The sequence below is a fragment of the Haplochromis burtoni genome, unplaced genomic scaffold (genome assembly GCF_018398535.1).
Source record: "Haplochromis burtoni strain Fernald_Lab_line unplaced genomic scaffold, NCSU_Asbu1 Contig_84, whole genome shotgun sequence".
In the NCBI taxonomy this organism is placed as follows: Eukaryota; Metazoa; Chordata; class Actinopteri; order Cichliformes; family Cichlidae; genus Haplochromis; species Haplochromis burtoni.
Genome location: NW_024582445.1, coordinates 1897459 through 1912159, shown reverse-complemented (window position 1 = coordinate 1912159; position 14701 = coordinate 1897459). Strand labels below are relative to the sequence as shown.

General features: G+C 40.5%; 1 protein-coding gene across 1 annotated transcript in view; it reads left to right on the top strand.

The window, feature by feature from the left end:
• Positions 1–229: 229 nt before the first annotated feature.
• Positions 230–14701, top strand: part of LOC102305675 (glutamate receptor ionotropic, kainate 3) — a 95395-nt gene continuing 80923 nt past the window's right edge. Inside the window, exon 1 of the mRNA XM_014334606.2 lies at positions 230–1366. Within this exon, the coding sequence (XP_014190092.1) occupies positions 1252–1366 (115 nt within the window). The 5' untranslated portion in view covers positions 230–1251. The remainder of the gene's footprint in view (positions 1367–14701) is intronic.

Sequence of the window (14701 nt, the reverse complement as noted above, 5' to 3'; positions counted from 1 at the left end):
GTTTATGGTTGACGGGTCTGTTTGGGTTTTTTCTTCTTCTTCTTTTAATGGCAGGCAGGCGTCAAACAGTTGGGGGATTAATGCACTCACGGACACTGACAGAACGTCTCCAATAACAACGATAAAAAAGAAACCTGCTTTGTGAGTGGTCCAATCCTCACTTGGCACTTATTTCTTTCATGCTAATAATTTATCCTATTCACAGTGCTCTAGGCAGCTGGATGTTTTTTCTTCTTTTTACTTGGGGCAAAGAAGTATATTGCAATTTCTATCCAATTTCTATCTAAGTGTCTGAAAAAAGACAAGAAGCTCCAACAACAACAGCTCGCAATAAGACAAACCCAAAAATACTGTATAATAAAAATGAGAAGATATTAAGAATACCATAATGTACGTGTACACAGCATTTGGAACAAGCAGTGAATCAAGTGATCATTCGGATCCCTCTCACCTCCATAAAACACTTCTTGGACATAGTTGATAACTATGCGTAAGGACGCGTGCCTCTAGTGGCACCGTGGAAGGAGGCTCGTCAGACGCACGCTGATGCACAGCTTTCAGCACTACCTTTCCATCCAGCACAAACTGGAAGATTTGTAAAATCAACACTGTTTAACGGGGGTCCCTTTGAGCAGATTGGACGTTCTTCGATAACCAGCCCTGTGCAATCACCGTGCGCAACTGGAGCGGAGCGTCACGGAGCTGCTTTCCTCCACTGTGTTCTGAACTGTTAGCGTTAATGGAATGAAAGACTGGAGTGACTAAACTCCAACAAGCATTTTATTTCGTGCCACTTAAGTGTATTGAAAATCCTCTGCGCTTTTTCTCTGTTTGGCTTTCGGACGGCAGAATCGTCCGAGACGACCCAAAGTTCCGCAGGCGCAGTTCTCCTCTTCAACAGAGGTGTTGGAGTCCGGCTCGGCTGTTGCCGTGGTACTTGCCAGCAGACAGATAGCATCGTCGGTAGGAGGGGATAAAGAGACTCCTGCAGGCTAATTGTTGCAGCCTGCGTTCGCAGGTGTTTCGCTGATCTGCCTGTGAGGGACTGGCGGCTTCATCCTGATCGGGTCGCTTTTAGACTTGTGAGAAACAGAAAAAAAGAAACCCCGGGAGAATGTTGCACCAAGTACAATGAGCGCTGATTTGTCGCAGACTCCAAAATCCATATATGCTCCGTCGAATTCAGTTTTGATGAGCAATTTTGACTCGTCTTTGGAATTTTAAAAAAGTGGATCCCGCGACTTTACAACCATGCGAAATACTTGGCTGTTCCCCCGGAGTGCGATTAGGGATTACTGGACATCGCTGATTGCATGTCTCTTTTGGATTCAGTACTCTTACGGGATGCCTCATGTTATTCGAATAGGTAAGTTGTCCACGGTTACATTTGCACACACACGTTTGTACTCTAACCCTGAAAGTTGATGCCTATTCAGTGCATTTCAGCGTTCCGCTTTCTCCGCGACAGCAAATAGTTTTTGTAGTAAATAAACAGTCGCTTTCATTTACCGCTCTCCACAGCCGGGTCGGATGTAAATATTCGATTTACTTAAACGACGTGCAAATGGTAAGCAACAAGAGAGAAGTGCATTAAAGCGCACGCTGCCAGTAATATCGAGAAACACTCGGAAACCATGCAATGAAATATTGTGGGTTAGTGTGACCTCTATGCACCCTGCTTTGTCTGTTACATTTGCTACAGCCAGCATGTTGAGTCACCAGCTAAATAAGGCTCATTGCCATGCCTTCTGGAAGTAAGTTTTTAAAGACAGTCTGTCAAATTAAAGAACACAGTTATAAATCAGAAAAAAACAAGCTCCATCCAAAAGTTTAATATCGTCTTATATAATATATTAAGGGGACAAGGATGTTCCCACAATATCAGTTAAATCACAGAGTAACACGCTTACTATATATAAACAGTAGCATTTTCAGGTAAATCTTGGTTACTTCATTTATCTACACCGACGGACCCTAAAAAAATGAAGCCAGGTGTGTGGTGGCTTTGTCTTTTTCTCATCACTCACAGTGGAACAATGTGCGAATTGTCATCCGGAGCTGGCAATGCGCTGAAACGTTTTGCGCGGCCAAGAGACAGAAACAGAATGAAGATCAATACGTTTTTTTGTCACAAGGCAAATCGTTTTTGACATTTGGCAGAGTGCAGTGCAGGACAATTACTCAAAATGGCACTGGTCCACATTAACATACCATTACAACAGCCTGAGTACAGGGAGTGAGAGCATCTTCCAGCTGTAAATGATGGGCGAAAGTGGAATAATATTACAAACAGGGATAGCCCATGTGTTACACAGTAGCAGCGGGTGAATTGCCTTAATAAACCAGTTGTCTCTTTCTATGACATATCTACAAATCATCAACATCCCACAGTGATTTTGTAATTCATAATTCCTGGCGAGCACTGTGGGTGGTCCCTGAAAAGCTACATTTAAAATAAAGTTATCAGACTCCAACATGAAGATGTATAGCAGCAGTTTATTGCACAATAACCTTGAGTGAACGCTGTTGACCTTCTGCATATTTAATGTGCTTTTTGAATTAAAGCCAAAGAAACACTATGCATACACTCAAGATGTGTGGAATAATGTTTACTGCTGAACATAATATGAAGATATCGGGCAGGCCTGTGTACCTGTGATTGACTACAGTGTTGTGAGGAGCCATGACTCCTGACATCACACTTTATGGACTTTGGTGATGTATTAGAAACTGCATAAATCCTCAGGCTCGCTTTCTTCTGCTCTAACCTGAAATTTTTTGGTTAAAGGGCATTTTTCCCTCTTATTTCTTTATCTATTTCTTTATTTTTATCTTGACAGCAGCTCAATTGAAGACCCGAAATAGACTTGACAGCCTTTTATTTTTAAAAATGTCAAAGTGCTGACAAATTTACCCTGAAATGTGCTACAGTCCTACTATCGCTTTTTATAGAATCTATCATAGCTTCCAGTGCAGGATCAGTTTAGTTGCATGTTTTTTTTATGTTTCATAAGAGTAGAGACATACAGGAAATTGAGAATTTACCCAAATGCCAAAAATAGGGGAAGAAAAAAATCGAAAGGCTCATCTCTCTATAGGATCTTTTAAAACTGAATTTGTATGCATGATAGCTATGTGTGTATTCATGTAATTTGTTTACCTTACAGACAAATATTTGAAAGTTAAAGAAAAGAAAATATATCTCACCATATTTACATTGTGTAATTTTATTCATCATAGTAGCTGGAGTGTATGCAGCCTGTGTGTATTATTGTAAACATACCGCATTGTTCTCGGGGACAGAATGTTGGGTATTGTACAGAACAATTTATTTAGGAATGAGCGCTTTTTTAGAGCTGATGTGCAGCAGACCTGTTTTCCCTGTTTTTTCCTCTCTTTTTTTGCAATTTGATACTTGGTTTGGAAGTCTGTGCACGCACTCTGTGTCACAGCCACTCCGCTAAAACCAACAGAGGGCTCTCTTATAGTCAGTGCAGGGTAGCTAATGTTGCTCCTCAACACTGGTTACCAACATAAGCGAACCAGTGAAATTCATCGAGGTGGGCGGTGGTATTTGAGCATGATACTCTCTGTCTGTGCTGTGTCTGCTCTTGGTTAGGTGGCCTGCAGTTCTCCAAGTACACCATCTGGGTAATGGTGGGCATCCAAGGTAGAGTTGTTGCCATTGATTTTAGTGCTTTTACAGTGCATTGCTCTAAGTTGAGGCCAGATGGTCGCTCCGTCTCATTCAGCAGCTTCTATTTGTTGGAGGGAATAAAAGACTACTCCTCCTGTATTTGTCCTCTTACATGCTGTGCTCCTCTTTAGTCTCCCTCTGCTTGCTTTTCATAATTCTTTTTCTCTTTCTGACGTGTTTTGCAATCTCTCATCTCATCTAGGGACCATTTCAGTTGATGATGCAATGTTTTTATAATAAAGACAAAAGTGCTCAAGGATGCGAGTGCAGTATTTTTTTCCGCCTCTCTCCAAAGATAGTGTGCGTCCTTAGATAATTTGCATGTTTGCCAACATGGAAAAAGATGGTATACAAATGATTTTATTGGATATGGTAGCAGCTCTTTATGCCTTATTCTGTAGCCCGAGTGCGCGGCATTCTGTCTGCAATTTGCTAATGCTCTACACACACTGCTTTCTTCCCAAGACAGGGATCGCCAGATTTGAAAATGTGTTCAGATGAAAATATATTCATAGCGTTCTTGAATTATAATATATCTACCAGTGAAGCATACAGTAATGACAGATTAATATACGTTGTCTCTTTCATCTGCGGATTGATGAAACTAATTTATCATTTGTTGTCTCTTTTTTTCTCTCACTGAGGTTATTCACTGCCTGACAGGGATTTATTGAATAATCAATTACTTTATCTACCTAATACTTACAGCACTTAATCAGTGTCAGTTAATCAATCTCTTTCATGATTTCGTGTTGATTTCATTTCCTCGGCTCCACAACACCTGGTCACATGCATTTTTCACTTAGGTTTCCTAAAATGCTTTGGGCAGGCAAGACTCCAAATTTAATTATTGTCTGGGAAACAGCCCTGACATTAAAGCTCCGCAGCACTTGAAGCTGTATGCAATGTGACCACTCCGAAACTTGAGTGGGATAAATCGGGTTTGTGGTCACCACTTTTGGTTGAATTCTCCAAACACAGAGCCACTTCAATTTCTTGTCGTTATCCCTGCACCAGCAGCAGAGAGAGACTGAGAAGTTTTCATGTGATTAACTCTTCTAGCGAGCTATAGAGTGTGCAGTCTCCTCTTGCACGCTCCCTGAGATCCTTTTTCGCTTGGGGTCTGTGTAAATGTCTCATCTGAAATGACTCAGACATATTTCAAGAGAGCGCAGAAAACCGTAATGGCACTTTGCAATTCTACTTTTAACAAAGTCAAATCCAAAAGAAGGGGTTGTATCGAGAATTACCCAAAGGAGTGTCGCAGAGAATTAAAAAGTGTTTGGTAATGAAAAAGAACAATAAGGAGATATTGCATCAAAATATGTATCAAATTAAGATGGCCATCAGTTGCTGAGTGGGAATGAATATTTCATTTTCATCTAAATTTAATCCCTCCCTAGACGCAGAGAGAGGGAGGAAGCAGGGAATAAGTAGCCTGCTGGCGGAGACTTGGGGCTGGGAGTTGTTGTGGTGAATATGAACAAAGGCTTGTAGAGGTCACAGAAGAATTGGATACAGAGAGTAGCGTCTTTGATGTGTAATTCCATTATCTGTTAGTGAAAGCAGAGATTGAAATGGGAGGAATACAGCGGTTGTTTTACCTGCAGTAACACACACCCCTTCATCCGCTTGTATAAACATGGATGGATAAACGGACTGCAAAAGAAATAGCAGAGGCCTATTTTCAGTGTCTTACACTCTCGGGCATCTGTATCTTAGCTTACACACACGTGCGCGAACGCACGGACACACACCATATAAACCCATATTCTATCCACAACATTTTCTAAAACATATGTCTGGTCTCACTGGGGCTCTTGTACACAATCCAATTCCATTCTCTCTGTCAGCACACTCGTGGCTCATCATTAGCTTCAATCTCGCTGATGAGAAACGGCAGATGTTCGTTTTGTTGAGCAGAGTACCCGTTTCTGAACGTGCTGCCTTCTCTTCGCGTCTGTGATCCTGTTTCACTGCTTTAGAAGGAAACATGCTTCCACAAACAAACATGTGCTCCAAGCGTGCCATCATCTCTCTCTTCTGAAATGCAGAGCACGTTTTTAAGAGAAGTCATTGACGGCAGTAATCATGTATTAAACATACAGCACGAGTTCAAGTCAGAGAATATTTGGTAAATGGTATGTGTGTGTGATTTTATGTCAAAGACAAGGTGCAACGAATGCATAATGCTACGAAATGTGTTCACAGTGTGTATTCTGATCACATTAACAAGAGTGAACTGCAAAGGAAGTGCAGGTACTTAGCCCTATGTTCAGTCACACACAGTAATGATCATCCAATAATCCAAGCCACTAGGGGCTAATAGAGTGGATCTACCAAACAGTAAGATAATCCTGTGACACAGCAGGGCCCTATCTAGCCCCAGCTAGCTTAGCCTAGCTGCTGCTCACACACCAGATGGTGTTTTCATATCATACTACAAAGTGGGTGCTCCACAGTGAAAAGTCTGCTGCAAGCATATGCTTCTGCCTATTGAAATAAATAAGCCGGCGAGTTCCTTATGGCTATAAATTTCCTCATTTTTATTCAAAATGTGTCGCAAACACTTAAATGTTATATGTGTGTTTGATGTTAACTTGCAGTTTGATGCTAAAAATCACTGGTTGTCATTTGTAATCTTTTATGGATAAAACATAGGGGTCAGTGCACCCGAATTACCAAAAAGCTAACAAATAAAAAAAAAGATTCTTATTTATCGCTGGATTATTTCTGGATTAAAATATTAGAATGATGTACTGTAAAATGTAAATTATACTTGAAGAAAAAAAAGCAAAAGGAAGAAAAAGATGTGCCACTCGCCTACAGTTTAAGGGTATAACAAGCAAACGGTGACCTTGTATTCTTACACTGAATTATAAAGATTATTTGAAGACCATATAAATATTCCTGTTAGTGTATAATATCAGGCTACTTCCCAGAATAATTTCCCATTAGGGAATAAATGACATCTCTTATAAATTTTACACAGCTTCTCAGGTTTGTTGTAGTTGAATAGTAGCTTTTCTCGATATGTAGTACCTAAGAATAGTCGGGAACCTCTGATGTCAGTGTCTTTCTTAGCTTACTGCTAAACTCTACTATCCATACCAGCTTGGCAGTTGTGTTGGCAGGTGCGTTGCGTAACTGTTACGCTGAAACTTACACCTATCTAACCACTTTATTGCTGAAAGCAGCAACTTAATTAACCCTGTCGGCATGCACTTCACATTGGCTACATGGATTTAATGGTACTTCTTACTACACACTCGAGCTGATCATTTCCCGCAACGCTGCACCTACATGGCACAGGGGTTAGACTGAGGCGTAGTGATACAAGAGCATCATTACAAGTCAGGTTTCTGCTGCTCTCATCAGCTAATGTAGGGATCTTGAACTGGTACTTTGAAGCACTCACCTTCAGGGGCTGCCCTGTTCCCCCCCCTGTTAATTTGGGTGATAAACCTTTTTAAAAACTCATCACTGAACTCGGTGTCGAGGTGTCAATCAAAGAGAATAACTTGACTGATTTTTTTCCTTCAATTTGCCTGATTTCGCCTGTGGGCTCCTCGGGGACTCAATGTCACTGTAGCACGATGTGTGCTTTTTGGACTTGACAGTGTTTTGAAATTCATGGCATGTCAATGTTGGCTATTTCCTTGTGAATGTTTCTGTACCAAGGCAATGAATTAAATTTCATGCTCTAGCCATTTGTCTTTATTATGTGCCCTTGTCCTTTCCATTTGACTCTTCAATCTCAGCCCTCCTCGGGGCTCTGCTGGAAAAAGTCGAATAACAACATCAAAACTGTTTGAGAAGAGAGCTTGATCACAGGGCATTTCACTTTCAGGGTCATGCTGGTAATAAAACATAGTTAATTAGAATGATCTTGTTGGAGGTAATTCGGTGATTATTTTTTTTATATTTCAGCACGGGGAGCAATTTGTCTTCACTGTTCCAGACAGACTGTATATGTTTGCAAGCCACGCACACGCCATAGGCACACAAAATACTGCAGGAGGCGGAGGAAAGGGAAAAAGAATGAGGGTGGCTACATAGATGAAGCTAGGGGACTCTTATTTAGCTGGTTAATTAGCTTGAACCTTTTGATCCCAATTTTAAAACTCACCACATTGCAATGCTGGCTTCTTTTGTGTGCTGCCCCAAGCCAGATAAAACGCAGCTTTATTCTTGTGCCTTTTTAACACCAAGGCTTTCACCAGAGCTGTATTAGCTTTGCTTTCCCTTCCTCCAAGAGCGTCATCCTTATCTGTTCCCAGACGCTCTGTGTAAAACCTGGTCACCTCTGACACCTCAGTTACATACAGTTATGCACACGTATTGCAATAACAAGACCTTTTCTTCCCGCAGCTTTAAAGCAATCAGAATTTGACAGTGGAGGTATCAGCCACATTGCACAGGTTTAAATCCTATTTGACTTGGGCTAAGGACAATGAATGGAGGGTGACACTGTTTCATTCTGCCCTTTTAATCAAGCTCTCATTGTTATAGGTGCACTGCAAATGTCAGGTCTTGGTTGTGTGGTTCCCTCAAATTGCTGTTCCATGACTGTAGGGAGACGTGAGTGCACGAGCACATGTTTAGGAGGGGGAGAGAGTGAGAGAAAAAGAGGAAGTGTGAGTGTGTGCATGACAAGGGGATGTATAAGGGGAGCTGGCATAGAGTCCCTGGAGCGTAGGGGTAGAGCAGGAGTTACTAATCAACTGTGAGAGAGCAGGCTAGAGAAGACTCACCCTCTATTTCCCCCCAGAGAGAAACTGAAGGAACAGATAAGACAAACCTCTTCAGGCCAAAAACACTACAAATGAATGGCTATCACCAAAAATATCTTCGGGGGGGGGGGCAGAAATCCTTTCCTTCACACTCTGCCTCACACATCTGTTTTCACCCCTTTCCTTTTCATCCCAGCAATAACAAATGCGAGGACTACCACTACAACTGCATAAGACTCAGGGGTTACCTCGCTAGCCCCTCTACTCATCCCTCCACTGATGGATAGCCAGGAGGTTGGAAGCCAATGTCGATTTAGTTAACACAGCCAATACCCAGAAGATTCCACACAGCACTCGCACTGCGTGCAGGCGAGACAATCTGGGATAGTCTGTCCTCCGTCTCAGCAAGTGTTTTACCGGCTGCCGATCTACTGTCCAGGTCGCCCCCGGAGAACAGTGTGGTTAACCGCAAAAATGTTCCCCTGTGACTCATCTGAAGACAGCTTGTCTGCATGTGACCAACCTCAGATATATGGAATGAGACAGAGATTATCATTGACAGGAAAGAGAATGAGAGACTGTGGGTGTTTTGAGGCTGGCAGGACGTTTTAGGAAAGCTATTAGTGATGCTTGTATGAATTGCAGCTTTTAATGTAAAGCCAAAAAAAAAAACCCCTAGCAACTATCTGTCCCTGAGGGGTTTTTTTTATACCCTTTTAGATGAGGTTTGAGAAGTACAGATGGCTGTCATAGTAACCACTTAGTTGGCGATCTAGATTGATTAGTGTAGATTATAGCTTGTGATTAAGCAGCAGGTTTTTTGTTCAAATCAATTCTCTATCACAGAGAGTTAATGAAGAATTAGGCTTCTGATTGTTCCTAAATCATGTTTTTCAGTTTCAAGTGCTTCTGTTTTTAGCCTCAAATATTGTTTTCCTCTCTTCAGTGTTGCTGTTGCACTGTCATTGCATCCGCAGTCAGTGTTATTTATATCAGGTTAAGAAGTTTGTTGATGTTTTTTGATGTTGATGTTGCAGCATCTTCTAACTACAGGACATTCCACTTTTGCTTTAAGAAATTTCATCTGCTTTTGCCCCCCTAAACTTTCCTGCTTAGTGGTTACAGTGTTTAAGAAAATGCTGCTTAATATCCCATCTGAATCCTCAATGTCAGAGTTATGTTTTGACTCGTATAGAGAAATAAAACAGAATTAGTTCAGTGAAAGATTTCTAATTTCTGAATAAAATCAGACAAACTGCCAGCTATGTTCCTAATTGCTTTTCACCAAGACTGAATATAATACCATGGAATTTGCCTGCTCCAAAATAATCTGCAATCAGGAAGCATTATCTGGTTTGATGAAAAGGATCAATTGAAGTAATGCTGCAATAATCATATGCAAATTTAATGAGGCATCTGCAGTGTATTAGTCTGATTATTTTCACTGCTAAAGCAAACAATGCATGTCCTTCTTGCCTGCCATTTTAGTCAGAAATGGCATAAAAACATTAGCGCTGAATAAGATTAGCAGTTTTTAAAGCACAGTTACAATTTCTATTTACTATGTAAAATGTTGCATTTGCCTCTACGCGTTTGCTAAAAATGGCATCAATCCTCAATTAAATGTTGCTTGTAATTTTGGGCCGTGGCATCTACATGTAAAAACTGGGACTTGGAGAAGAAAAAAAGAACAATTTACTTTAATAACATGTCTAGGGTTACAAATCTAAGCTTACAAATTTAAACTGTAACACTGTTTAGAAATGTCAATGTTACAAATGTCTTGTAAAGTCTATTCTAATATCACAAACCGTAGGGAAGTGGGAATGATGATGGCAATAAAGATATGCAACTATGATGAGGCTTTTATGTCTCTTGCCTTCCTTTTCTTTTAATTCCTGACAAATACGTATATAAATAATTTTTGTTTAAACAGCCAAACTGCAATTGCAGACATTTGCCTCTCCCATTTACACCAATATGTTTTTTCAGCTATATTGTTGCTAATAATTTTCAGAAGATTGACCACATTAAAAAAATAATTGGCTGCATGCTGGCATCAGAGATTTAATGTTCAGTTAATATCCTGCTCAGCCTCTGTCTGCACTGCTCACATATGGAGCGTATTGTCTGCCAGAGTGACAATTCTTTTAAATGTGGTCAGGTCCATTTAAATTAAATAAATCGATTTAAAATGTGCTAGTTCCTTCTTGTCAAATGTGCATATTCCGACATATATGACAATTTGAGATTAGATGGAAAATTGGGTGTTATTTTCTATCGGGACCTGGTGCAGCACAATCCACAGGTTTATATTATCTACTAGTCTGTAACATAGCTTGAGCTCAGATAGATCACATCACGTTCCTCATCAATATTCTAACTAAGCACAGTCAGAGGCGACAGGATGAGTGTGTGTGTGCGCCAATGATTTTTTGAGTGGTGGCTATTAGTGAAGGGAAGCCTCTCCAGCCACTGTTAATCTTGAAACAGGACAGGAGGAGCTATTACCTCCAATTATGTGGTGTGGTGAATTTTACAAGTGCGAGTCCCATCTAGCTGTACGACAGGGCTCCAGTTTTTGTTTTAATTACACATACCATAGTTAAAGGGACCCCAGTTTTCCCCTTTTCTGGTCCTCTTTCTTGTCTTCTTCTTTCCCTCATCTTCTCGTCCTTATGAAAAGATTAAAATTACCACTTAAATCTTGTTCTTTTTAAGGTGGGTAAAATAAAGCTTATAAGTCGCATTCATCGCTTCACTTCTCTTTTTCACCAGACAAAAACTTTAACATATGCTCATTGTGGTAATTCCTTGCCAGAGTAAAATGAGAACTCCCTTCTCTCACCTTTTTGACCCGTACACCTTCTGTCTTCTTAGCACACTGTATTACAAGACTTGCATTTCAATTTGCAAGCCCAATCATCAGGATCTTATAAGCCTGCTGGTTGGAAAGCAATTGAGCCTCATTCAATCTGCTCCCTTCGTGTTTCCAATCCATTCATGATTTTTTAAAGATATTAAATGGCTTGAAAAAATCTCTCGCAGAACCAAAAGTTTCTTGGTCTTTCGTTTCTTTTGTCTTTTTTCCTAACCGTTGATTGCACCCTCCAGCCACCTTTGCTTCCATCCAGTACTTCCCTGGTCATCTGTGCACCTTGATTTGAGAGTCGAAGGTTTGGGGTGGGGGTGGAACTAACATGGAAATAAGCTGGTGATTGCCTTCCTTCCAATGTGGTGATGGAGGGCTTGAGTGATCGTGCCCCTTGAGCCCCTCCTTGGTGGCTGATTAGCTGTGGAGCCCTGGAGATCCAGAGTGACACACTGGCTCATCAGACTCTACTCAGCTTGTCAGGGACCACCTTGATTACATGGTGCTTCATAATTGTTCCTCATTCGGCTTCAGTGTCCAGTGTGGTGCAAGCTCATCATCATATGAGAGAATGCACCATATGAAGCTTGACATTTCTTATTGCTGGTCAAAGAAGAAAAAGTTCAAAAAAATGCCATCCAGCCAAGACATATGTGTTGCTAACATACGACAATGTTCTTTAGGGCTTTGACTGCATTGTCTCAGAGTCCTGATCTCTCAGTTACAAAAGATAATCAATGGAAAATGAAAAGTCTATCCAGATGCCGGTAAAAATAAAGCATTGTTATTCTAACTGATGCAAGGTTGCACTACACTCCAATCGCAGAAGAGGTTTATGTGAAGGAGTGCTTGCTCCAGATACTGGTCCCTTTCTGCCAACACCAGCGATGGCAAATGGGCCTGGTGTAATGTCTTTTTTAGTAAGGCAATTGAAAAAGAAGAGAGTCATCATGGCATTTATAATCACTGAGTTGGTAGACATGATTGAAAGTTAAAGCAGTCAGAACTGAGAACTCGAAGGACTCTGACCCGGGTTATTGATTCATATGGCTTATGTGGGTGAACTGCCCGAGGTGTGAAACTCATCAAATCATAGACTGTATTAATTATTTTTATGTTCTGGCATTAGCCTCAGGTGACACTTGAATTCCTTAAAGTTGAGAGTTATGCCCACGCAACAGCAATCAAGCTGTAATTCCTTGGCCAAGTCTAGTATGAAGCATGTGCAGGGCATAGTTCACAATCCTGATGGCCTGAGGAAAAGAGCTTTTTCTTTGAGCGTAGAAGCAGATAGTCTGTCGCTGTGGTTTATAATCCTACTAGTTGCGGCTCTGTAGCGTCAAGAGTGTAGATGCAATGGTACACTCCACTTGGCTGAACAAACTACTTTCTCCATGATCTTAGGCAGAGCAGTTTGATTGATTTTGCTGGCATTCAGTAAGAAGTTGTTGACCTTGCATCACAGTGTTATGTCCCCCATCTCTTCCAGGCCTACCTAGAATTGTTGGTAATCCTGCCAATCAAAACTGTGTTAACTTGAGAATGGATTCTGAGCTGATCCTGCTGCAACATTTATCGGTGTAAAAATACTGCAGCAAAAGAGCAAGTAGATAACTTTGGGGGCCACCTGTTTTAAGGCATTTGGAGGTGTTGTATATTTTCTGATAGTATTAGAAAAGGGTATATTTTAACCTAAACCATGATCTTCAAATACTTTCTGTACTCAACCCTAAGTACTTGTGCCTAATTGAGATAAAAAAAATTGTAAAATGTCAATTAAATGTTGAAATTGTCCCAGTTAAGGCAGGAAGTCCAGTCTACTGGTGTAAAGGGGGTGTTTTTGTGCTACAAGTGCTGCTATCTCACCCTCCTTGTAACAGACTTTTTCATCATTTTAAAGTGGAAGTTATGTTGTTTGATTAAATAACAAGATATGGTTCAGAAAAAAAATAGCATGGTAATACTGAAAAGATCATTTGTTCAGAGGACTTATGGTTAACCCCAGGCCCATTAATGGGCTGTTGCATGCTTTGGTTGCTGAACCGAAAGATTAGACTTTACATATTCGTCTTAAGCTAAACATTGCATCCCATGCATCAGACAGCTCTGTTACTCTGGTTATGCTTTCAGCTCCCTCGGACCCTTGCTCTGCCTCTGGGGACAGACACAGCAGGACTGCTGTGTTCCCACATTGCGAGTTTTGATTCAGCAGATAGCTGGCATGACCTCCAGTCACTCAGCCCACTCAACCAAGATACATGAAATGACATATCCGTTGTTTTGGCTCCTGGAAGCTATTGTCCATGTTCAAGTCACAAATGGCAAATATGGAGTATGACTTGAAATGTGATAGATGGCTTCGTGTTTTGTAGAATAACTTGCTGACTATTTTTGATGTGTGCAATGGCATTTAAGACCATGCCACTTTATGTCTTATTTCTGTGACCACATGCTTGTTCATGTCGAAACTCTTCCTTTACTCCCCAGTTGGCTTTTTGCAGCTGTCAATCTTTGGAAAAATTCACTTGCTAACATTTGCCAGTGTCCTTTCCTTGGTTTATTTCCTGTCATCATTTTTCCTATAGCAAAAGTAATTGCAGAGTCGTGCCTTACCACTGCAGTTGCTTTTTCTTGATCACCTGGCTTTCTGTGAACTTTTATCTTTGATGGTACATTTGCTTCATTCATCTATTATAATTTAGGTGATTTAAGCGGCTCTACATTTACTAGTTGTGGAGTATAATACATCCTTCACTTATAGTGCCGCAGCTCCGAAATATGAAAAAAGGCCTCGGTATAAGGGTGATAGACTTCACAGTACTTGAAGAGGCTTGTATTGAAAAGTAAAACCACCATGACACTCAGTGCAACCATTTACATAAGAAGCACAGCTGCAGCAGATGACTGACTCCTAACATGATTGATTTGTTCAGTCAAAACATAAAAACCAGTCAAGGTGTTTGCCATCCACTAAAGACAGAATATCTGCTTCATCAGGTGTCCCTGAAGAACTCTGTAACCATGGTATAAATGATATGTGGGTTTATATCACTTTTTAAATGGATGTCTGTGTTTACATATTTCTGAGTGGTCACAGGAAAGATAATAAAGATACATTAAGTGATAGCATGACGTTTTTTCCCCCCAAACTGACTAGGCAATTATTTTGATCATGTCACTGATGCATAGGAATCATTTTAACTGCTTTTTTCTGCATTTTGTTGTCCTTTTCATTTGATCTCTGCTCAGTTATTTTTACATAGGAGCACTTCACAACGTAACTCTTCTCAGGGCATGGTATATTGTATGATAAAGACAGAAACCTTTTGTGAAAAAACATAAATGTTTCTCACTAGTGATTTTGATGAAAAAATTAAAAAAAAAAAAAAAAAATATATA